Here is a 22522-nt window from a genome sequence, read left to right as displayed (position 1 = left end):
TTATAAATAAAGTAGGCCTATACATGAATTAACTTGTACGTGAGAAGAATACTAAACGACATAATAATGCTAAACGATTTTTCTTTGCGCGAAGGTCAAACGTAATAGGCCTATTGTAGAATTGACAAATGACATAAAAATGTAAAAATATTTACTCTGTTAGGCTGGCACTCAACCGAATCATAGACATAATTAAATAAATACTTGTCATTGATTGTGCTAAGCTTGTTCAACAATGAAAGTTATATGAAACGATCATGGCTGTGCTTAGGAGAATCGTCGCAGATCTTGTCATTTTAAACGTTGTTTTACTAAGTTTATCGTCGTGCTGTGTCGGTCGTGTAATCAACACTAGAGATGCAGTTGCTGAAGAATTTAATGTAAGTTTGTTTGTGTTTTGTTTTGTGAATTACAATATAATATTACTTTAACGTACCTATCGATTGATTGAAATATATATTTATACTGGGTAACCTCTTCAGTCAAAGACTGGTCTCCCAGAGGGCCCAGTTGGTGATCAGTGGCTGTGATGTACTAATACACCGGGGTAACCCCTTACTCGTCTCGAAAGATGTACTAGGTTCTTTAAAGTGCACACGAGCTAGATGTGTACACTGGACCTACGGTTTATAGTCCTTATCCGAGAAGACTCGTTCTACCACCAGAACCATGGAGTGAGTGAGCCTCGAACCCGTGCCGATGTTATGACTACGTAATTACGGTTCTGTATTCTGTACTGTATTATCCTCTTCGGGCCTCGTAGCCCATAAGTCTGTAGTGACACATCTCCAGTTGGTTCTATCGCCGCCGATTTGCTTTGCTTCGTTCTGTGTCCTCCATCTCTCTCTCTCCCCCTTTCTCTTTCTTCTGCCTTCTGATTTCCATTTCATTGCTGTCAAACAATGAATATTGGTTTCCATTCTCATTACAAGCCAATCCATTTCCATCTTTTAATCTTTGTCTCTTTGCTTATTCTTTTCATGTTGGTGATTTTTAGTATATTAGGCTTATTATCCTTATATAACATAATGACCAACTTATTTTAACTATCATCTGTAGACATTTGAATACTAGTTCATCACGTTTCTGATTATCATGCTCGTTGGTTTTTCATGTCTCAGCTCCATTTAGAGCTTTGATAATATTAACATATTGTCACTTTATAGGAACGTGAACTTGACATGGTGGTAAAAGAGCTCTATGCCAAATTGATGGAAGAAAGAAACGACATACAGACCACTACAGTGTCCATTCCAACAATCACTTCCAAGCAGCAACCTGATACAGACCTGTATATCCAGCACATTGTCAACTGCTACAAATCTCACCAATTTGTTACTGAACAAGGTCTAAGTGAACGTGACGACATCTACAACATTGTAAACGTCCAATGTATGGCAGACCCGGAAGTGGCACGAATTGTCAAACTCTTAACCACTTACAGATTATTAGAAAATGATCAAAGTGGTAAAGGTCATAATTTTTCGAAAAGGAAGATGTCGGACGATTTTTCCACGTGGCTACCGCCATGGCTTCTCTCCAACAATGGTTAGAAACGGACCCCAACGCTCCTACAATTTCGTAACTTCTGTGGTTAACTTCTTTTTCTGTGATTTTTCCCATTTTATAGCCTATGCACACTGTTTTGTTAAGTAGTCTTAAATAGTTTAGGTTGTAGACCGTGATTCGACTTAAAATGGGCAAACATTTTGACACATATGGCGTTTCATACGTACCATACGGTACTTCGAGCTGAATCATAAGTACTGTAGTTTATTGACAAAAATCGAAACGCCACTGGAATATACTAAACATAAAAAATAGAATAACTACAGACTCAAGTTTATCCATGTATTGTTGCTTCATATTTCAAGTTTCTATTTAGGAAAAGTTAAGATTTTAAATTGTCGTGAAAACAACGTTTAACTAGAGAATTGTTTCTCCTTTTTTATACTTTTACTACTTTTATAATTGTATTTTTGTTGTATTTCTAATTAAAAGTTGGAAATAAAAAAGGAAAAGGGTCATTGATGTGGATTTTCTTGTATGTGTGTAAAGCCCTTTATCTGTGAAAGACTGTCAAAGAAAACATGGAACAATCGGATCTCAAAGAAATTATGGAACATCGGATCTCTAACAGCAATCGAATTAAATCAGCCACGAAGCATCGAATCGAAGAAATAAATTGTGGAAAATGGAATCTCGAGATGTAACCATGAAACATCGGATCTCAAGAAAGTATAAAACATTGGATCTCGAAGAAACAATTAACATGGATCTCTAAGAACAATAATCGGATATTGAGAAAACACAATGAACATCTCTCGCACTTACAAGGGTTCAAACATAGAATTTGACCAGCGAAACATTTCAATTGTTATGCCCGTCTACGTCACCAATTACAAAGAAAGAAATAAAAATACCTGTCGACCACGTATTGTGATTTGTTTGCTGAAGCGTTCAATTGACAATCGAAGTCAAATTTAAAACAAATCAGTTGATTTTGTTGTCAGAAGGATCGTGACCATGGCTGTGCTAAGGAGAATCGTCGTAGATCTTGCCATTTTAAACGTTGTTTTACTAAGTTTATCGTCGTGCTGTGTCGGTCGTGTAATCAACACTAGAGAGGTTGGTGAAGAGTTGGAGGTGAGTGAATTACATTACATACAGTATGTTTACTATTATAATATTTTTATTTGACCGCTGAGTAACACTGACACGATTAGAATAGTATGCAAATCTGTAGCCATCCAACCGAAACTGGTTCCGTTCCATTTTATTTATAATTTTCATATTATATACCTTTTCCACGTTTAAGCCTACTATAATCCGATTGTGCCTGAGACGCCCTATCATTAGGAGGATACCGTGATGTGCGTGTAACTATACTCTGCTATGCATTATTTGTTTTGTCATAAACGTAAAAAGATAGATTTAATAAATTAAATAATTATTATGCCATATAATTTTCATAGAATCGTGAACTTGACATGGTGGTAAAAGAGCTCTATGCCAAATTGATGGAAGAAAGAAACGACATACAGACCACTACAGTGTCCATTCCAACAACCACATCCAAGCAGCAACCTGATGCAGACCTGTATATCCAGCACATTGTCAACTGCTATAAATCTTACCAATTTGTTACTGAACAAGGTCTAAGTGAACGTGACGACATCTACAACATTGTAAACGTCCAATGTATGGTGGACCCGGAAGTGGCACGCCTTGTCAAACTCTTAACCGCGTATTATTATTATGAAAACATTGATGTGCCAGGCAGTGACAGTAGTAGCAGTGAGGAAGACAGCAGCAGTGAGGAGGACAGCAGCAGTGAAGAAGAGATACGGACGACAGTTGCACCCGAACCAACTACGACATCAAACCCAATGACGACCCGTCAACAGAAAACCTCTGAATCGCCCCTGAATGAAGAAAACAATGACGAAGATGCAGTGCGTGAATTGCTCCTTGAAAGAATACTAATGATGATGAATAAAAAACACATAAGAGGGTGAAAGTTTTTTTTTTCATAATGGTATTTATATACATAACATGGCAGTCCGAAGGCTGCATTGCGAAATATATTAGAATTATTTTAGTTTAAAAACTCTTGTTTAAATTACTGCACCATAAAAATAGTTTAAACTCTGGACAAAAGAGACACACAACATCTAGGTAGAGGTAATTTGGTATTTAGCCTAGTGTTATCAGAATTATTCCTTGGGGGGAGAAGGGAATTTAATTTAGATTGTTGGGAAAGAAGGGGTTTATTTTGTGGGTAAAACCTGGTCGTATAATTACAAGTCAACATAAGAAAACATTTAAAGGGTATTTGGGGTCTACTAACTGTAAACGTCATTTTAGACACTGCCAATACCCATATTTCATCAATATTATTAGGCCTGTTCAGATTAAACTACTTGCCGATCTAAGTCGGGTTTATGGGCACAATTTTGTAAAATGAACCAACTTACCCGGTTAACTAAGCCTAAACGCATGCATCTTTTGTCTTTTAAACTCATTACTGAACAAACCCTAATATTACATAATAAAATACAATGAATAATTGAGAATACTAATGTTTTTTCAATAAAAAAAAATTAACCCATATTTGTGGTAATTGTTGTTTACGTTGACATCAAGTTTGCAGTAGGCTGCGCCACGTATGTGTAGTTCTAAAAGGAGGACTGATGGGTTTCTCGACGTTTTCATCAATGGATTAAGGGCATCAAAATACTTTGATCGTCCTCAGGAGTGAAGTATACAATGGTGGTGTACCGCAAACTTTATAAGATCAACTTATTGATTTCGCCATACACGGCTTAAACAATATATTGTTCTTTATTGGCATATTTTCCACATACACGTGTTGTATCGACGAGGGGTCGGATCTTTCGACGATACCATCAAGCGTCGGATCTTGAATAAAGCAACGGATCTCTAAGAACAATCCATCGGATGTAGAATAATCTATGGAAAAAAGCTCTGAACAGCATCTGAACCATGGTGTCATGATCCAACGCACTTTTACGAAGGTCAAACATCGAATTTGAAACATCGAAACATTTCTATTGTTTAGCCCCATTACGTCAACAATTACAAAGAAAGAAATAAAAATACCTGTCGAACACGTATTGTGTGATTTGCTTGCTGAACCGTTCAATTGACAATCAAAGTCAAATTTTAGTCGAAAAGAAATCAGTTGATTTTCTATTCGGAATGATCGTGATCATGGCTGTGCTTAGGAGAATCGTCGTAGATCTTGCCATTTTAAACGTTGTTTTACTAAGTTTATCGTCGTGCTGTGTCGGTCGTGTAATCAACACTAGAGATGTTGGTGAAGAGCTACAGGTAAGTTTTAATGCATTTTAAGAAAGTTTAGTGTTTGCACTCTTGCTGAGTAACAACTCACGTAGTTATGCAAATTAGTCACTCTACCGCAAATGTGTACTTTTGTAAAGTATTATTTGTTCCATGATTGTTTAGGCTTACATTATCCGATCATTGTGCGCTTTCAATCTGTAACACGACCTGCTGTGATGGCGTGATATATATTACCATGGAAAAATGTACAGTAGTAGATGAAAATCTACAGTAGTCTATCGTTTTTCCATTCTACGAGAAACATTTCTCAATGGTATTATATTATACATACAGTACAAAATGTATACCTTTTAAATAATATTAATAATTTAGTATATCATCTTTTATTTTTAGACTAAAGATAAAATGAATATAGCTATTCTGTACATTTATTCTGATGGTCTACGTATTTGATAAATAATACTATTTTAACTTTTTGCTTCTTTTTTGTCACACATTAACAAATTCATTTTCTTTGTTTTCTTCTAAATAACTACCGTATTTCTAAATGCGGAAGATCACTATTTTTATAACGATTTGTTTTTTAATTGAAAAAATAAGATGAAATATAATTTAATTTTTTTTTATCTTTTGTTTTTATCTTTTTTTAACAATTACAGAATCTCATATATATATTTACATTATTTTCTGCATATTTTTTTGTTATGTTATCTATTACAAAATATGAAATATAATCTTTATAGAAACGTGAACTTGACATGGTGGTAAAAGAACTCTATGCCAAGTTTAAGGAAGGAAGGAACGACATACAGACCACAGTGTCCATTCCAACAACCACATCCAAGCAGCAACCTGATGCAGACTTGTATATCCAGCACATTGTCAACTGCTACAAATCTTACCAATTTGTTACTGAACAAGGTCTAAGTGAACGTGACGACATCTACAACATTGTAAACGTACAATGTATGATGGACCCGGAAGTGGCACGCCTTGTCAAACTCTTAACCGCGTATTACTTATATGACACGTTTTTCTTCGATGAAGACAGTGGTAGTGAATACGAAGAATATTTTGATGAAGATGAACAAAAAGAACCAAACATAGGCGACGAATATATACCGACTACAGCTGCACCCGAACCACCAACGACTACCAACAAGGTTGCCGTTACGACCCAGAAACAAGAAGCTTCTGAATCTCCCTTAGATGAGGACGAAAACGACGACGAGGAAGCCGTGAGTGAATTACTCCTTGAGAGAATAATGATGATGATGATGATGATAAAGAAACAAAGACCAGGCGAGGACTTTGGTCGGGGGTAAACTGGTGATGATTAGGCCTACCGGTATTTTAGATGTTTTCATTATGAGGGTATTTGGGGGCTTCTAACTAATTTTGAATTATTACTGTCGACATTATAAATGTTCCTTGTTAAACAAAATCTAATAACAATTTACGATTTACTTTACTTGAGAATACCATTAATATGATATTGTTAAGGGTGTTTCTTTATAAATAAATATTCAATCATTATTTGTGTTCCATAATTTGTGTTTACTTTTGTTGGTGAAACTAAGTCAATATGTCCTTGTTGAAACACCTCACCTGTATTATCAACGTACACGAGTTTTAACATAGCGCTCGCGTGTGGAGGCTGCACGACAGGTGACGTAACGTCTCGTCGTCTGGTGGGTGTGGAACAGCAGAATATTTATCTAATAAAACACACAGCGGGACATTCAACGAAACACACAGCGGGACATTCAACGAAACACACAGCGGGACATTCAACGAAACACACAGCGGGACATGCAACGAATTTTATTCAAAATACGTAGTATGCGTAAGTAAATTTTGAAATACTTTGTATTGAGTAAAATGTAGTTTCAGTTTATTGTTTGTTGGACAAAAATAAGCATTTAACGGCAGATCAAACATCAGTTTGGAGTTTAGATTAAATCAATGGTGGATTAGGTAACATTTTCAGTACACATCATCAGTGTATTTGTCTATAATTAGAGCTGGAGTTGTAAAGGAAGTTGTAAAAGTATTTTTTGACAACTCCCTGATTAGAGCGAGTCTGTACCTGTTTAACATGCAACTTTATATAAAAGTTATTCTTTAGCAGTCTGTGACATATTATGGCAATATACTATATATTATATACTGCCTCGTTTCGACTGCGTAACCAAGTAGGCATATACAATAGGCTTTTAAACTCACTTAATTTTGTATAATAGTTGTGATATGCAGTAAAAGTCACTGATGTATGCTAATAATATACTGAAATACCAAACAATACAATAGGCTTTTAAAATCATATATAAAAGTTGTGATATAAAAGTCAATGCCATATAATACGCCTCCTTTCGACTGTTAATACCAAAAAAGGAATATTTTAACTAACATAATCTAAAATGTAAGGTTAAAGCGAAATCCACCCACATCAAACACCACCTGGTTCTTTGTTACCCTTTTAGTTTCAGCTACATGCCTTCTTGATCTTGTAGTTGTTTATTAGAGCAAGTCGTATATCTGTTCAGAAACTACCTATTCACAATAGGTTTTTAAAATCACTTAATATAATATTTGTTCTATAGCTGCAGTCCCAGACGTATGCCACAATAATATAATTATGTCTCCGTAACATACAATTTATCAGACAACCTAATTGTTGAATGCATCCATACATTACCAAATGGGAAATACAAAAGCCTTCAAACGACAACATTGATTGATTGATTGATTGATTGATTGATTGATTGATCACGTTATTTCAGAATAAAACATTCCATGTATACAACAAACAGAAAATCACACTAAAATTAGATTATCTCCCATTTAGTGAAGAGATTTGAAGACCGTAACAGATAGTTTGTAGTGCACATAACAAGATTTTTTTCACCATTCAAAACTTTTATTCTAAAACCATAGACGTAACATTCTCACTGAGTTGTTATAGTATACCTCTAAACATTTAATAGTGTTTACAGTGTGATTACTATGGCACACCAAGACGGACATAACTATGTCCGTCTTGGGCGTGTGGCGCTGTGTGTTGGACGTTCGACTACTGATCGTTAGACCGAGGTTCGAATCCAACTCTCGCCGCATTGCTTGTATCCTTAGGCAAGATACTTTACTTACGTTTGCCTCTCTCCACCCAGGTGTATAAATGGGTACCCGGTTAGATCAAGACACAACTTTGCGCTGATTACTAGCTGCATATATGGGAGTATGTTTCCATAGGTGTTTGATCAGGAAATGACTGGGGTGATAATGTTCAGCGCATTGAGAGCTTGCTTATATGCGCTATATAAGAATGAACTATTATTATTATTATTATTATTATTATTATTATTATGTCAAGTTGACCTCGCTTATGTCCGTCCTGGCGTGCCATAGATTACACCATGAATAGATACAGTAACAATATTTCACTTTAAAACTCCATTTATAATCTCTCACCAAATTTTTGCTGGAACTTATCAGGATGCAAGAAAAAAATTAAAAATTAAACAGTTGATTTTGAATTGTTTTGGATCATGCTGGTACACTAGAGCTGTCATATAATTACTTTAAACATTGATAACTGAAATGCTGCTTAATGTAGGGAAAGATAGCAAACGTATCTAAAAGATACAAATTCTAAAACATGAGATAGGCCTATAGCTATCGACGATAAGTAGATCAACATACATTTTTCTTACAAAAAAACGAAAAGAAATCGAAAAGATTTATTTTTATTATAGGATAACCATTTATGCTGATAAAATGATATTTATAAAATCATAATAATAATAATAGTTAATAAAAACAATAAAATCGTATATTCACAATATTATAATTGCGCTTATTAATCATGACGTCATCTGATTGGACAGCATAAATGGTTATCAAAAGTTCTAGGTTGAAAAATGTTTCTATTCTTTTCTGTAGAAAAATGCATATATATACTAGGTCTATCATTGATTGTTATCTTCCTAGCAGGGAGTTTTTAGTTATCAACTCCCTGTTCCGCCCTTTACACTTGCGCAGAATGAATGTATGCAGTAGATATTTTTTTTAAAAAGAAAATGATAAAATGTGACCAATCGGAAATGTCGAACTTTTGTCTACTGAAAAAAAAAATCGCGTGTGAGCGTCAATAATAAAGTTAGCGAATATATTAACTCTTTTGTTAAGTTAATTATAGAAAGCCAGACAACATTATTGTAAAATATACTTTATGAATACCATCACGTTTCACTGTATTGTCTGTTGACACCAATAGGCCTATATAACAACTGACAACAAGACAAGGTTTCAGTTGCCTTTGCGTCGTTTAGTAGGAGAGAGTAATCATGGCAATTTATAAGAGAGTCGTTGCTGAACTTGTTGTTTTGAACATTGTCTTGCTGAGTTTATCGTCTTGCTGTTCCGCTCGTGTAATCCGCACTAGAGATGTTTCCAAAGACTTGGAGGTGAGTTATTAATTACATTAAAAAATATTCTTTTTTTATTTATTTTATTTCTGTTTCTATTATGTGTTGTCATTGTTTTGTCGATAGGTTGTTTAAGTTAGAATTATTAAGTAGATATATTATTGAATACGTGTCTAGTGAATGAAGTATTATTATTATTTTATAGGAACGTGAACTTGACATGGCTGTAAAAGAGCTATATGCCAAATTCAAGGAAGAAAGAAACGACATACAGACCACTACAGTGTCCATTCCAACAACCACTTCCAAGCAGCAACCTGATACAGACTTGTATATCCAGCACATTGTCAACTGCTACAAATCATACCAATTTGTTACCGAACAAGGTCTAAGTGAACGTGATGACATCTACAACATTGTAAACGTCCAATGTATGGCAGACCCGACAGTGGCACAAATTGTCAAACTCTTAACCACTTACAGATTGTCAGAAAATGATCAAAGTGGTAAAGGTCATAATTTTTCGAAAAGGAAGATATCGGACGATCTGTGGCAACGGATAATCCTCCTCCGACCCCAGTCGTTCCGACCCCAGTACAACGGTTAGAACCGGAGCCAAACGCTCCTACAATTTCGTAACTTCTGCGGTAAACTTCTTCTGCGCAAATTTGAGTTAGTGTTTACCGATCAACCGACCGACCAACCGACGGCTAGCCCAATTTCATTTTCGCATTTTTGTGTTTTCAATTATTACATTATATACTAGTAGTTTGTAGAAATTGCTTTGAGCTTCTTTCGAATTAGTTTTAGGTATGTTTATGTGTAGCCGCCACAAACTCCTTTTTATGCATTCAACTACATTATTATTTTGTTGTAAATGTATTCTCATTGGATCAGAAACATGGGTCTGGAAGGTCAATTACTGACCCCAAAATATATATTATGGGAGGTCAACATCCGCTTAATGGCCCTATTGCTTGGATACCACTATCCATTGTCATGATTTATTATTTCAAGTCAATTATAAGTATATACTCAGTTTGTACTGCTGCTTTTGGTAATTTGATTTATGTTAAGTTTCTATTAAAACATTTAACGGTTGTAAGGGTTAAACTTATATAACAAAAGATGCAAATAATTAACTATTGTTGATGCAATATACGTTGTTTTGTTTTTGTTTATTGTTATTTTTTGTGTGGTCAATCTATCTTTATTTAACCAGAGAAAAGTAAGGCTTCTTCCCTCATTTAACCGTTGCGGTTACATCTGCAAAAGTTGTGCGCGACACGAGCACTGCCGGCCGCCGAACGTCTTTTGCCGACAAACTATTCGCCGACCGGACATTTCTCCGACCCGTCATTTCGTCGACAGGACATTCCACCGACAGGATGTAAGCAAAATGTATGGTCGTCCAGTGTGACGCAGCCCTAGCTCTGTCTAAACTATCAAACTGCATGATGTGCTAATGGACATGATGATGTCATATTATTACTACCATATTTGGCACATGACGCTTTTTTTTAGTTTGATAGTGCTGTAAAATGTGTATGTTAAATACTTTCTAGGACTCGCTCATCTTCTCCTCTTCTTCTTCCATCGGGACACTATTGAGCCAAAAACTACTAGTTCTTTACGCGTCGTCTGACGGCTCTAAAACATGGCATGCATACTAGGGTAATAGGTGAACAAAGCTATAGACAGAAAATTTACGTACTTCAACCGGATGCAGAATTATGACGTCCTAAACATGGTACCGATCGAAAAGTGCGATTTATAAAGTACTACTCCTCCCTTATTCGTTGAAGTATTTAGCTGGGATTTGGCATATACTACAGGGACATGTCCTCAAAGCTATAGAGCCGGATTTTTTAATTTCAAACCGGCAGCCATATGACGTCTCGAAAATGGTACCTTGGTGCCAAACGATTTTCATCGTAATATAGCCGTGTTTGGCGTCATTTCAAAGGTCTTGACTATAACCTATATATGATATTGTGACGTCACCCCTGCTCCCAGAAATAGCAAAAAGTAGCCGTATTTGGTAGTGAGTGTCAGGTTATGGTTTGCCTTGCTTTTAGTAACATTTAGCAATAAGCATGCAATGCTTTCATTAAATAAGTGCATTAGGTACATAGAGACTATTTGCATTTTGCGCTATACAAATTTAAAAGCATTAACCATTAGAGCGAGTCACATGTTTACCACACAAACTCAATAAGCCTATTCACAATAAGTTTTAAAAACCAATTAGCAGTGCATTAGGTAAAATTTTGGCAAAACATCATCAGTACAATTATTTTGTTAGAGCGAGTCACATGTGTACCACGCAAAGTAAACATAATAGACCTATTCACAATAAGCTTAAAAACCATACAACTCATATAGCCTCAATCAATGAGATATGTCAATACATAATCTTCTTGTTGGGCAAAAATAAGCATTTAACGGTAGATCAAACATCAGTTTGGAGTTTCGATTAAACCAATGGTGGATTAGGTAAAATTTTCAATAAACATCATCAGTGTATTTGTCTATAATTAAAGGGAGTTGTAAAATAATTAAACTATTTGTTTACAACTCCCTGATTAGAGCGAGTCTGTACCTGTTTAACATGCAACTTTATATAAAAGTTATTCTTTAGCAGTCTGTGACATATGGCAATATACTATATATTATATACTGCCTCGTTTCGACTGCGTAACCAAGTAGGCATATACAATAGGCTTTTAAAATCACCTAATTGTGTATAATAGTTGTGATATGCAGTAAAAGTCACTGATGTATGCTAATATAATATACTGAAATACCAAATACAATACAATAGGCTTTTAAAATCATATATAAGTGATATAAAAGTCAGTGACGTATGGCCATATAATACGCCTCCTTTCGACTGCTAATACCAAAAAGGAATATTTTAACATAATCTAAAATGTAAGGTTATAAAGCGAGCCCCAGCCACATCAAATACCACCTGACTTAGGAAGGTTATTGATTCTTTTACCTTTTTGTTCTCAGCTACATGATTTCTTGCTGTTGAAGTTGTTTATTAGAGCAAGTCGTATCTGTTCAGAAACTACCTATTCACAATAGGTTTTTCAAATCACTTAATCTAATATTTGTTCTATAGCAGTCACAGACGTATGTCACAATAATATAATATGTCTCCGTAACATACAATTTATCAGACAACCTAATTGTTGAATGCATACATATTGATTGATTGATCACGTTATTTCAGAATAAAACATTCCATGTATACAACAAACAGAAAATCACACTAAAATTAGATTTTCTCCCATTTAGTGAAGAGATTTGAAGATCGTAACAGATAGTTCGTAGTACACCTAACAAGATCATTTTCACTATTCAAAACTCTTATTCTAAAACCATAAACGAAAATTTCGAACTTCTGTCTACTGAAAAAAAAAATCGCGTGTGAGCGTCAATAATCAAGTTAGCGAATATATTAACTCTTTGTTAAGTTGATTAGGCCTATAGAAAGCCAGACAACATTATTATAAAATATACTTTTATGAATACAATCACGTGTTATTGCAATGACTTTTGACACATTGGCCTATATAATAACTGACACCGAAGACAGTTTTTTAGTTGCTTTTGCGTCGTTCAGCTGAAAGGAGAGAGAGACCAGACATGATGGCAGTGTTTAAGAAAGTCGTTGCTGATCTTGTTGTTTTGAACATTGTCTTGCTGAGTTTATCGTCTTGCTGTTCCGCTCGTGTAATCCGCACTAGAGATGTTTCCAAAGACTTGGAGGTGAGTTATTGATTACATTAAAAAATATTTAGGCCTAATTTTGTGTTTTTCGGTTTTTTTTGTGTTAATAAGCAACACAAGTAATAGATATCGTAGGAATTGATACTATATAATATAATCTATACAGAATACGGTATACCCATTCGGGTAAGTTGGTTATTTTTACCTAACTGAGTTAGCGGTAACTCTACTCATGAAACCAACAGAATTCTGAGCTCCAGAGATCGAAGGGTTTATCTGTGGCTGCGACAAGATCTGTTCCACACCCCTTAACAGACACCGCGCGCCGCAGAGAATATGTACATTAGTACAGTACTAATAAACAAAGAATTATTATTTTATAGCAACGTGAACTTGAAATGGCTGTAAAAGAGCTCTATGCCAAACTGATGGAAGACGACATAGAGTCCATTCCAACAACCACTTTCAAGCAGCAACCTGATACAGACCTGTATATCCAGCACATTGTCAACTGCTACAAATCTTACCAATTTGTTACCAAACAAGGTCTAAGTGAACGTGACGACATTTACAACATTGTAAACGTTCAATGTATGGCAGACCCGGAAGTGATACGAATTGTCAAACTTTTGACCAATTACAGATTCGCAGAAAACGGTGAAATTGGAGAGTACCAGTCGGGGCATCAGTTTATTAAAAAGAAAGAGGAGCCAATTCGACAAGGCTAGCCACTTGCCCAAAAGTGTTCCGACAATTTCATTTTCGCATTTTTGTGTTTTCAATTTTTACATTATATACCAGTAGTTTGTAGAAATTGCTTTGAGCTTCTTTCGATTTAGGTTTTGGTATTTTTATGTGTAGCCGCCACAAACTCTTAAATTTGCTCCTTTTTATGCATTCAACTACATTATTATTTTGTTGTAAATGTATTCTCATTGGATCAGAAACATGGGTCTGGAAGGTCAATTACTGACCTCAAAATATATATTATGGGAGGTCAACATCCGCTTAATAGCCTCTATTGCTTGGACACCACTATCCATTGTCATAATTTGTTATTTCAAGTCAATTATAAGTTTGTACTGCTGCTTTTGATAATTTGATTTATTTTAAGTTTCTATTAAAACATTTAACGATTGTAAGGGTTGAACTTATATCACAAAAGATGCAAATAAATAAAATTAACTATTGTTGATGCAATATATGTTGTTTTGATTTGTTTGATTATTGTTTTTTTTTGTTTTGGTCAATCTATATTTAACCAGAACAAAATAAGGCTTCTTCTCTGATTTAACCGTGCGCGACACGATCACTGCCGAACGCCATTTTGCCGACAAACTAAACGGACATTTCTTCTACCCGTCATTTCTTCGACCCGTCATTTCTTCTACCCGTCATTTCTTCGACAGGACATTTCGCCGCCGACAGGACATTTCGCCGACAGGAAATTCCACCGACAGGACATTCCACCGACAGGATGTAAGCAGTATGTTTATATCCATTTATTGTATCCATCCATTATAGAACGTTATCGTCCAGCGTGACGCAGCCCTAGCTCTGTCTACACTATCAAACTGTATGCTGTGCTAATGGCCATGATGATGTCATATTACTGCCATATTTGGGCATATCATACTTTTTTTTGTAAAACTAATTTGATAGTACGTAAGGATGTAAACCCAACGCAAGCGAGTTGACATGACAAGCGACAGTTTGATCCATCGCTTGTGATTGGCGAAATCACTTACGTTTTTTACAGATTCATTGAAAACCTTTAAAAAATGCAGGATATCAGGGAGATGAGCTTTTGAAGAGAATGCCATCCCGTCGCATATCGCCGGGATAGAAATGCTAGCAACGGAGTCCAGGCAATCTAACAACAGGACGCTGAGCTCGCCTTCTCCAACTCGTAACAGTCCTTTGATCTTATGTGTGGCTGCGACAAATTTCAACAGTAATGTAATATGTACATATATTCTCCGCGACGCGCGGTGTCCGATCCGGTAATGGGCGTGGAACTGATCATGTCGCAGACACAGATAAACACTTTGATCTCCGAAGCTCAGCATCTTATTGTTAGATTGCCTTGGAGAGCCTTTAAGTGTTCCGGAAATGTTGCAACACGATTTATGATTTTATTTAGGTCGCCCAATTCTCGGTAATCGGAGTTTTCTTTTACTTCTTTCGATTTAGGCCTATAAGTTTAAATATATTATTAAGAATTTACCTTTGTAGACTTTAAACTTTTCAATCATTTCAACAAAATCTTAACCTCTGTCTGCACTATCAAACTTTATGTGACAAAAAATGTGATGGACACGATGACGTCATATCACTACCATTTGGGCATATCACATACCATACTTATGCACATCACAATTTGTTTGTCAAACTAGTTTGATAGTGTAAACAGAGCTGTAAAGTGTAAGTTAAATACTTTTTGTAAGTGTGTCAGGTTATTATTTGCCTTGCTTTTACATACATTTGGCAATAAGCATTTAATGCTTTAATTAAATAAGTGCATAGGTACATAGACTATTTGTATTTTGCGCTATACAAATTTAAAACCATTATTAGAGCGAGTCGCGCTTTACCACACAAACTCAATAGGCCTATTCACAATAAGTTTTAAAAACCAATTATCAGTGCATTAGGTAAAATTTTGGCAAAACATCATCAGCACAATTATTTTGTTAGAGCGAGTCACATGTGTACCACGCAAAGTACACTTAACAGACCTATTCACAATAAGCTTAAAAACCATACAACTCATATAGCCTCAATCAATGAGATATGTCAATACATAATCTTCTTGTTGGGCAAAAAGACCTATTCACAATAAGTTTAAAAACCTACAACTTTTGTAGTTTTATAGCCATTTTTATATTTTTATAGTCAATGCATAATTATAGACTTATTTTATTGCAACATACAATGTCAAACTGTCTGTCGGGTGTCTACATTAGACAAGGCCTTCAAGCTGCACCTTTATGATTAAAATACAATAGGCTTTTAAAATCTTTTTATTAACAAAACTATAAAAACTAGCTAGGTATGTCTTCTATTAATTTGTTTAGACCTTGACTAAGTTCATTGACTTGTTTTAAAATCCGTTCACTATCTTTATGTAATCTTTCACCAAATTTCTGCTGAAACTTATCTGGATGCCAGAATCGAAGTTGAGTTAAAACAAATTTTTTTAAAGACTTGGTTTCGACTCCGCATTGCAACACTTCTAGCATTCCAGTTACATCTGACCTCTGACCCGGCCACGGAATATCCTCATATTCTAACACTTTTGAATCATCATTATTATTGTTGAAAAAATTTTCCGATATTAATAAATACTCTTCTTTTTTTCTTTTCAGCTTCATCGCAGCTTTTTCTTTTTGTTTCTCTAAATATTTCTCATGATCTTTTTGGAGTTTGCGTAATAATTTTTCATTGTTTGTGGATTTTTCTTTGGTTTTGTTTGATTTTTGCCGTGGTTGTTTCCGATGATTTTGTTTTGTATGATATTCAGAAGACATTCTTTCAGCCCATTCGTCATACGTTTCGTTCTGGCACTGATTTTGACCATTAAAACCTGAAAAAGCAAAAATAATTTTTACTAGATACTGTAAATAAAAAAACGTAACATTTTAATATCAAAAATTGAGAAAAGCACACACTATATAATACAAATACCAAAAAAGGGAATGTTTAAAGTGCATATAAATAAATTACAAATTTAAAACATACTAAAAACTAAAGATATTATTAATTACTGTACAGTATTATACTGTATAACATTCAATCACAACATACCAAATCAAAAGTATATTTCATGTAAAAACATGCAAAAGTTGGTACTGTATTTCAGATGTAATATTAATATTTTAGACGTATCAATACATATAATATTACAATGTCGCACTATATAACAAGGCCATAATACATAGCTGCAGTCACGCTCGCAAATTTGAGTTAGTGTTTACCGATCAACCGACCGACCAACCAACATAGTGGGCTGTAGAGTCACGTAACTCTGTCTTTGATGACAATTAAAATATTAATGGTGTCAAAGTGGTCAACATACTTGTCCAATATCTGTCATCGTTCATTTGCATATGCTCATATGCATATTCATCAGCCAGTTTGTCATTCCAATCCCGATTGAAATCTTGCTCCTCATTCTGCCGTGATGCACCTTGCGAACTTGAAGCCTGAAATGGGAAATGTATTTTTATTTAAATACCCTCTGTTTTACAGCGAAGTACCTTGATCTAAGCGAAACCCCACCCACATCAAACACCACAAAAAAAATGTGATGTGCCCATATGGACATGCTGATGTCATATCACTACCATGTTTGGGCACATCACACTTTTTTGTCACATAAATTTTGATAATGTAGACAGGGCTTTAGGTTGTTGATTCTTTGTTACCTTTTTAGTTTCAGCTACATGACTCCTTGCTCTTGCAAGTAGTAATGCGGGCGTCACACCTAAACCATTCCGTTGCTTTTGCATGATTTCATTCGAGGTGGCATTGAGAAGTAATGATTCCACCAAGTCACTCAGCACTAAGTACAATTAAAAAAAACAGTTTTAAGAGAAATCAAACAAAGAATAAAATCGGATAAACAAAAATATTTAAACACAAATTTACATAAAAATACTGATGTCAACATGATCTGTTAGCTATAACCACAGTAGCAACCCTATTAAGGGGACACTTTTGGGACAAAGTGTCCCCTTAATAGAGGTGGGCCATTAATGGGGTTGGTCAAATTAATAATATATTGTCCCTTGTCCATTTTACCTAAGTGTTCCCTTAATAGGGGTTTCCCCTGAATATCGGGTGTCCCAAAGAAGGGGTTCAGATCTACTGTATAAACAGTTCTTAATTTTAACTTTTTTTTTTGTAATAATAATAGCAGAAAATAAAATAATATATCACTTAATATATTCACTACTTTTCAAACTGAATCAATCAATCATTGAACAGATTGGAGCGAGCTTGGGAGGCGAGTGGGATGGAAAAAATGTAATAGTAATTATGATATATAAAACATTAACATTAAAAAGCATATTTCTTGTATACTTATAAATGATATATACAAATAAAACGCACAATGATTATCGCCCTCTAGGACACGATTCAGAGCCAGATGAATCGGAGTGTTGTCATCTTTATCCAGACAATTTGCACTGCAACCTGCTCGCATCAATGCCCTAGCAACAGCATCTTCGCCATGGTAACACGCTAGATGTAGGAGAGTACGCCCACTGCCAGTTTTCACATCGTTGATGCTCTTTCCTTCCTTTTTCCACTTTTTAAGACATCGCTTCACTTTGTGTAATGCTCCATTCTTTACATACTGAATAAGTTTATCTCTATCTTTCATTATTTGTTCAATTCAATTGATTTCATCAATGTTTTTGGTAGAAAAAACGTGTTTTTTCTCCCAATTCAGTACTCTTCTGTTGGTGGATGAATGATATAGCGAATTCTTTTTCTTCATATCTGTGGAAATCAATAAGCAAATTAATACAATTTGAACAAAACGTCTTTTTCTCATTCCCTCTTCCTACTTTACCCTCCCTGTTGCTTCTACATTACAAGCCTACACTCTAGGACTCTAGCTAGCTATTTTAGTAGATTATATTCCAGGCCCATTATATATTTTAAGAAGGTAGGTATAGGCTACCTACTAACTACTACCTAGGCCCTAGGTTTAGGCCTACGCCACTACTACTAGCTAGCCCAGTAGTAGTAGGAAGAATTTTTTAGGCATTCGGCTAGGCTCTAGCGGCCTAGGTTAGTCGTCTAGGCAGGGAGTTGTAACTCCCTGCCTGCTCTAGGTAGTACGTAGAGTAGGCCTAGCCTAGGAGGTCATAGGGATTAGTGACTGTATATAAGCTAGTGTCATAGTCTAAATAAATAAAACTGTGGGTTTCATCTTTTATGCATGCTGTCGACATACTCCACTAACCAATCTCATCGCCGTCGATCGTCAGTTGATGGATTTTTAATTGTCATCGTCAATTTTCACACGACCCGGCGTCGTTTTTGTTTTGTTCGCCACGCACCACTAATTTTTCGTTTCAATCAGGGATAGAGGGCGGTATTTATTATTTTTAACAGAGGGAAAAAAGGACACATGTTATCAAAGATATATGTTGTTTTTTAGGCTAATATTTGGTTTTGATTATTAGTTCAGGTTTATTTAACCTTGCGATATTATTATAATGATCTGATACAGTACGTAAACAACTCCTGTAAAACTGAACAATTTAACATAAACTGTTTTACCAAACAGGTCTAGGCCAAAAGGCTAGACTAGGCCCCTATTTATTGTACTTTACTATACTAAAGGTAAGAATACAAAAGCTACCCGACTAGACAGCGTGGGACAGACAGAGGAGTAAAGCTCTAATTCCAATGTCATGTACATGTGAGATCAGTCATTCATAACTTAAAGGTACATGAGGGCAGGCCCAAGCCCACAGTATTAATTATTACTACTGGTAATACTATAATCTAGCTTGCCTTTTAGGCCTGCCTCTCACTGGCTGCATTTTTATTCAATACTAACTATATTATTATCTGTTTTTGCCTTTCTGTTTATCCGATTAAAATAATAGTAGATATACCATGCCAGAATAAAGTATACTATACTACAAGATCTTTTATATACAGTCTGTAGAGCGACCAGTCGAAAACACCAGCTAGCAAAGTCACTAAATGTGTTTTTTTATTTTACCAGTAGTCCTTGAATGAAAATGACAACAGCAGGAGCATCCAGATGTCTTCAAGGGTTAATGAGAGTCATCTCTGTGAAGAATGTTTGTTATCCAAGACTTATACTTACTCACAATCATAAAAATTGTCCATATATGACGGCAAACAGAACATGGTTTTCAACTTATCAAATAAAAAATAATGGAATATCAGAGAGTGAAACATATTTAATTAAGGATAAATTCAAAGAGGATACAGAGAATGTAGAGACATCAGAAATAGAGAAGGTTGATGATGGTGAAGATTTAAATAATAATTCATTACAACACGTAATGACCATAGATAAATTACAGCCATTTGACGACAACACTTACATGGATATTCTTGCGGAAACGGAGACACCAATGATCCTTGAATCGTACACCAAGCCATCGCTTCCCGCGCAAACATTCACCTTGCAGTCGTTTGTCCAGCAATCCCCAACGCTTCAGAAACTGATACACCTCGGGGTTGATCTTCACAAAATCCAGAAGAGACAAGATGCAGCAAATGCCATTCTCAAAATGGACTTCGATCGGGACATCAAAGATAAAATTGCATTTCTTTACAATGTTGGTGTCGTCAGTGACAATTTAGGCAATTTTATAACAAAGAATCCACATATTTTAAGTGACGAATTAAATTCTCTTGAAGTTAGAATCTCGTATCTTAAATCCAAGAAGTTTTCCAAAGATTCTATATCGTTAATTGTCAACAGAGCTCCATATTTTTTAAGTTTTTCCGTAAGTTGAATTACTTTATTTTTCTTTTTAAATACATCCATTTATTTCTGATAATGAACGAAAATAACAAAATTAAATTCTTTTTATTTCCCTAAATAGACAGAAAGAGTTGATAGAAAGCTTGGTTATTTCCAGAAGGAGTTTCACCTGACAGGCAATGAAGTTAGACACCTTGTAACCAAATGTCCACAGGTACAGTAACCAGGATTGTTAGCAGTGGCGTAATGGCTATGAGCACTCACTGGCTAAACTCAGAGGCCCCAACAAAATTTTCCTTATAGCTGTTGATAGTTTCACCTATTGACCTTTGATTATTTTAATAAATGTAAATTTTTCATTTACTTGTAGTTGGTAACTAACAAAATTTCTCGGATACAAGAAAACATGTATGTGATACATAATCTACTTGGTTTTTCAAAGTCAGCAATGAAAGTAATGGTCCTCAAGTCACCCAAGTTGCTTCTTACAGGTAATAGTGATTGCATGTATGACTTTTTGACTTGATAGCTGCATAGTCAGATAGTCGTGCACTATGTAATAGAAAAACCTTAATTGACAGTGGAAAGTAATGGATTCTCTTCTAATGTGCTAGTTATGATGAGATGTTGCTGCCCTGGGTATATAACTACCCTGGTTTTATAGCTTTCCTGGGTTATAACTGCCCTGGATATTTAGCTACCCCTGGTACAGTATATGTAGCTGCCCTAGCAGCCCAGTGTATATGGTTGCCCTGGGTATAGATGCCATGGGTATGCTTCTGAGCATCACCTGGCCATGGATTTATTCCTGCATGAGCTTTTTGTTTTACTTTTTTTTTTCAGGTAAACAGAGTTTGATGAGTACATTTGATTACATACATAATGAGATGGAAATACCTCATCAACTGTTCATTCATTTTCCTGCTGTATTGAGAACTCGTTTACTCAATGTTAAAGAAAGAGATCAGGTATGCTTTTAAATGTTAATTTGGATTAGGTCCTCCGTGGACCTACGGCAGCCAGCAGATCATCACACCGGGAGACAATTCCCTATTCTTTTCAAATAGTGTAAAAGTTCTTTTACAGGCACTCCCAGTAGGCAAATAACAATTTTTTTAGATCTAGTTAATCGATCATAATATTCTTCATTCTAATTTTTTATCTTCTTAGTATTTGCGAAACCTTGGTCTTGCACAATATGATCCAAAGATGCCTGGCTATATATCCCTACAGAAACTTGTGGAAGGATCAGATGAGTTATTTTGTCAAGAAATTGCTAAGTCATCAGTAGAAGATTTCAATGCTTTTCTAAAAACTATATAAATTATTTTCACTAAAGCAGGGGAAATTATTGAGGCATAGGTGCATGTGCATACCTAACCTAACCCTTCCCTTAAAACTTGGATTCCAAATAAATTTATATTATTCCGGAGTTTATTCCAATTGAAGTTTAATCTGAAACTAAAAGAGCCAGTCGTACGGGCCAGATAGAAACTTAAAAAACAGGTTGTTAATATTGTTGGAGCACTGTTACACTTTGTATGTCTTGGTTTTATCTGTGTACATCAGGGGAATGGAATGTGGGGCTAGGCTTATCTGACAACTTTGGGTTTAGGTAATTTATGTCTTCTTTAATTACAAACAGTGCAAGAGGGCTCTTTATATTATGGTTCCCTGTCATTTGAGATTTTGCACTAGGTTACACCCAGTACATTGTCCCTAATGCAGATATAGCATTCCCAATATTAGATAAAAAAACATAAAAAGATGGACTTCCTAAATTATCGTATTGTAACCTAGCTGGTGGTCTTCTTTCTCTACGTGGACAGGTCAAAGTCGCCTCCCCTCTCAAATCGTCATCTTGGGGTTCTTCATGATCAATTTGGTCAGTGGTCGGAGGTTTATCAGTTGCATCACTTGAAGTTAACAAGACCAGTTCATCCATTGAAGTTGGTTCCGGTTGATTAACCATTGGTTGTGACATATTGGATGCAGGTTTCCATGAGACGTTGGAAGGTAGCTGGTGCTCCTTTAATACTTG

The 22522-nt window shown here is 35.4% G+C and overlaps 6 protein-coding genes across 10 annotated transcripts; 5 read left to right on the top strand and 1 right to left on the bottom strand.

Moving 5' to 3' along the window:
* Positions 1-235: 235 nt before the first annotated feature.
* Positions 236-4076, top strand: LOC144838872 (uncharacterized). 2 transcript variants are annotated; one of them, XM_078694388.1, is made up of 2 exons: positions 236-380; positions 2976-4076. In XM_078694388.1, exons 1-2 carry the CDS (start codon positions 258-260, stop codon positions 3516-3518), a joined length of 666 nt encoding a protein of 221 aa, XP_078550514.1. In that variant the 5' UTR covers positions 236-257; the 3' UTR covers positions 3519-4076. The 2 variants fall into 2 exon arrangements, with proteins under 2 accessions (XP_078550514.1, XP_078550515.1); XM_078694389.1 differs by lacking the exon at positions 236-380 and adding an exon at positions 2477-2646.
* Positions 4077-4666: 590 nt separating this feature from the next.
* Positions 4667-6363, top strand: LOC144838870 (uncharacterized). The gene is made up of 2 exons (XM_078694386.1): positions 4667-4854; positions 5571-6363. The coding sequence occupies exons 1-2, from the start codon at positions 4723-4725 to the stop codon at positions 6150-6152; spliced, it is 714 nt and encodes a 237-aa protein (XP_078550512.1). The 5' UTR covers positions 4667-4722; the 3' UTR covers positions 6153-6363.
* Positions 6364-9124: 2761 nt separating this feature from the next.
* On the top strand, positions 9125-10415 carry LOC144838874 (uncharacterized). Its single transcript, XM_078694392.1, has 2 exons — positions 9125-9293; positions 9460-10415. Exons 1-2 carry the CDS (start codon positions 9174-9176, stop codon positions 9859-9861), a joined length of 522 nt encoding a protein of 173 aa, XP_078550518.1. The 5' UTR covers positions 9125-9173; the 3' UTR covers positions 9862-10415.
* Positions 10416-12860: 2445 nt separating this feature from the next.
* LOC144838517 (uncharacterized) lies at positions 12861-14199 on the top strand. The gene is made up of 2 exons (XM_078693915.1): positions 12861-13034; positions 13379-14199. The coding sequence occupies exons 1-2, from the start codon at positions 12912-12914 to the stop codon at positions 13721-13723; spliced, it is 468 nt and encodes a 155-aa protein (XP_078550041.1). The 5' UTR covers positions 12861-12911; the 3' UTR covers positions 13724-14199.
* A 1120-nt stretch (positions 14200-15319) lies between these two features.
* LOC144837420 (uncharacterized) lies at positions 15320-19067 on the bottom strand. Of its 3 annotated transcripts, none has more exons than XM_078692500.1 (5): positions 18973-19067; positions 18111-18503; positions 17423-17559; positions 17074-17200; positions 15320-16581 (listed from the first exon to the last, which is right to left on the bottom strand). In XM_078692500.1, the coding sequence occupies exons 2-5, from the start codon at positions 18382-18384 to the stop codon at positions 16040-16042; spliced, it is 1080 nt and encodes a 359-aa protein (XP_078548626.1). In that variant the 5' UTR covers positions 18385-18503; positions 18973-19067; the 3' UTR covers positions 15320-16039. The 3 variants fall into 3 exon arrangements, with proteins under 3 accessions (XP_078548626.1, XP_078548628.1, XP_078548629.1); XM_078692502.1 differs by having other exon boundaries at positions 18960-19040; XM_078692503.1 differs by having other exon boundaries at positions 18964-19035.
* Positions 19068-19151: 84 nt separating this feature from the next.
* Positions 19152-21913, top strand: LOC144837632 (transcription termination factor 3, mitochondrial-like). 2 transcript variants are annotated; one of them, XM_078692828.1, is made up of 6 exons: positions 19152-19355; positions 19750-20503; positions 20603-20695; positions 20852-20972; positions 21325-21449; positions 21652-21913. In XM_078692828.1, the coding sequence occupies exons 2-6, from the start codon at positions 19757-19759 to the stop codon at positions 21802-21804; spliced, it is 1239 nt and encodes a 412-aa protein (XP_078548954.1). In that variant the 5' UTR covers positions 19152-19355; positions 19750-19756; the 3' UTR covers positions 21805-21913. The 2 variants fall into 2 exon arrangements, with proteins under 2 accessions (XP_078548954.1, XP_078548955.1); XM_078692829.1 differs by lacking the exon at positions 19152-19355 and adding an exon at positions 19366-19461 and having other exon boundaries at positions 19747-20503.
* Positions 21914-22522: the final 609 nt, after the last annotated feature.

Source organism: Antedon bifida, chromosome 3 (genome assembly GCF_963402885.1).
Source record: "Antedon bifida chromosome 3, ecAntBifi1.1, whole genome shotgun sequence".
Taxonomy (NCBI): Eukaryota; Metazoa; Echinodermata; class Crinoidea; order Comatulida; family Antedonidae; genus Antedon; species Antedon bifida.
The sequence above is the reverse complement of the archived record's forward strand: the minus strand, read 5'-3'. Positions and strand labels throughout refer to the sequence as shown.

What these genes read in the sequence shown, in the direction of transcription:
- LOC144838872 (XM_078694388.1), top strand. Translation starts at nt 258, where the DNA reads ATGGCTGTGCTTAGGAGAATCGTCGCAGATCTTGTCATTTTAAACGTT. An exon ending in CAGTTGCTGAAGAATTTAAT is followed by an intron (nt 381 to 2,975) that starts GTAAGTTTGTTT and finishes TAATTTTCATAG; the next exon opens with AATCGTGAACTTGACATGGT.
- LOC144838870 (XM_078694386.1), top strand. Translation starts at nt 4,723, where the DNA reads ATGATCGTGATCATGGCTGTGCTTAGGAGAATCGTCGTAGATCTTGCC. An exon ending in ATGTTGGTGAAGAGCTACAG is followed by an intron (nt 4,855 to 5,570) that starts GTAAGTTTTAAT and finishes TAATCTTTATAG; the next exon opens with AAACGTGAACTTGACATGGT.
- LOC144838874 (XM_078694392.1), top strand. Translation starts at nt 9,174, where the DNA reads ATGGCAATTTATAAGAGAGTCGTTGCTGAACTTGTTGTTTTGAACATT. An exon ending in ATGTTTCCAAAGACTTGGAG is followed by an intron (nt 9,294 to 9,459) that starts GTGAGTTATTAA and finishes ATTATTTTATAG; the next exon opens with GAACGTGAACTTGACATGGC.
- LOC144838517 (XM_078693915.1), top strand. Translation starts at nt 12,912, where the DNA reads ATGATGGCAGTGTTTAAGAAAGTCGTTGCTGATCTTGTTGTTTTGAAC. An exon ending in ATGTTTCCAAAGACTTGGAG is followed by an intron (nt 13,035 to 13,378) that starts GTGAGTTATTGA and finishes ATTATTTTATAG; the next exon opens with CAACGTGAACTTGAAATGGC.
- LOC144837420 (XM_078692500.1), bottom strand. Translation starts at nt 18,384, where the DNA reads ATGAAAGATAGAGATAAACTTATTCAGTATGTAAAGAATGGAGCATTA. An exon ending in CCTAGAGGGCGATAATCATT is followed by an intron (nt 17,560 to 18,110) that starts GTGCGTTTTATT and finishes AATTGTACTTAG; the next exon opens with TGCTGAGTGACTTGGTGGAA. An exon ending in ATGTAGCTGAAACTAAAAAG is followed by an intron (nt 17,201 to 17,422) that starts GTAACAAAGAAT and finishes TTCCCATTTCAG; the next exon opens with GCTTCAAGTTCGCAAGGTGC.
- LOC144837632 (XM_078692828.1), top strand. Translation starts at nt 19,757, where the DNA reads ATGAAAATGACAACAGCAGGAGCATCCAGATGTCTTCAAGGGTTAATG. An exon ending in CATATTTTTTAAGTTTTTCC is followed by an intron (nt 20,504 to 20,602) that starts GTAAGTTGAATT and finishes TTCCCTAAATAG; the next exon opens with ACAGAAAGAGTTGATAGAAA. An exon ending in TTGTAACCAAATGTCCACAG is followed by an intron (nt 20,696 to 20,851) that starts GTACAGTAACCA and finishes ATTTACTTGTAG; the next exon opens with TTGGTAACTAACAAAATTTC.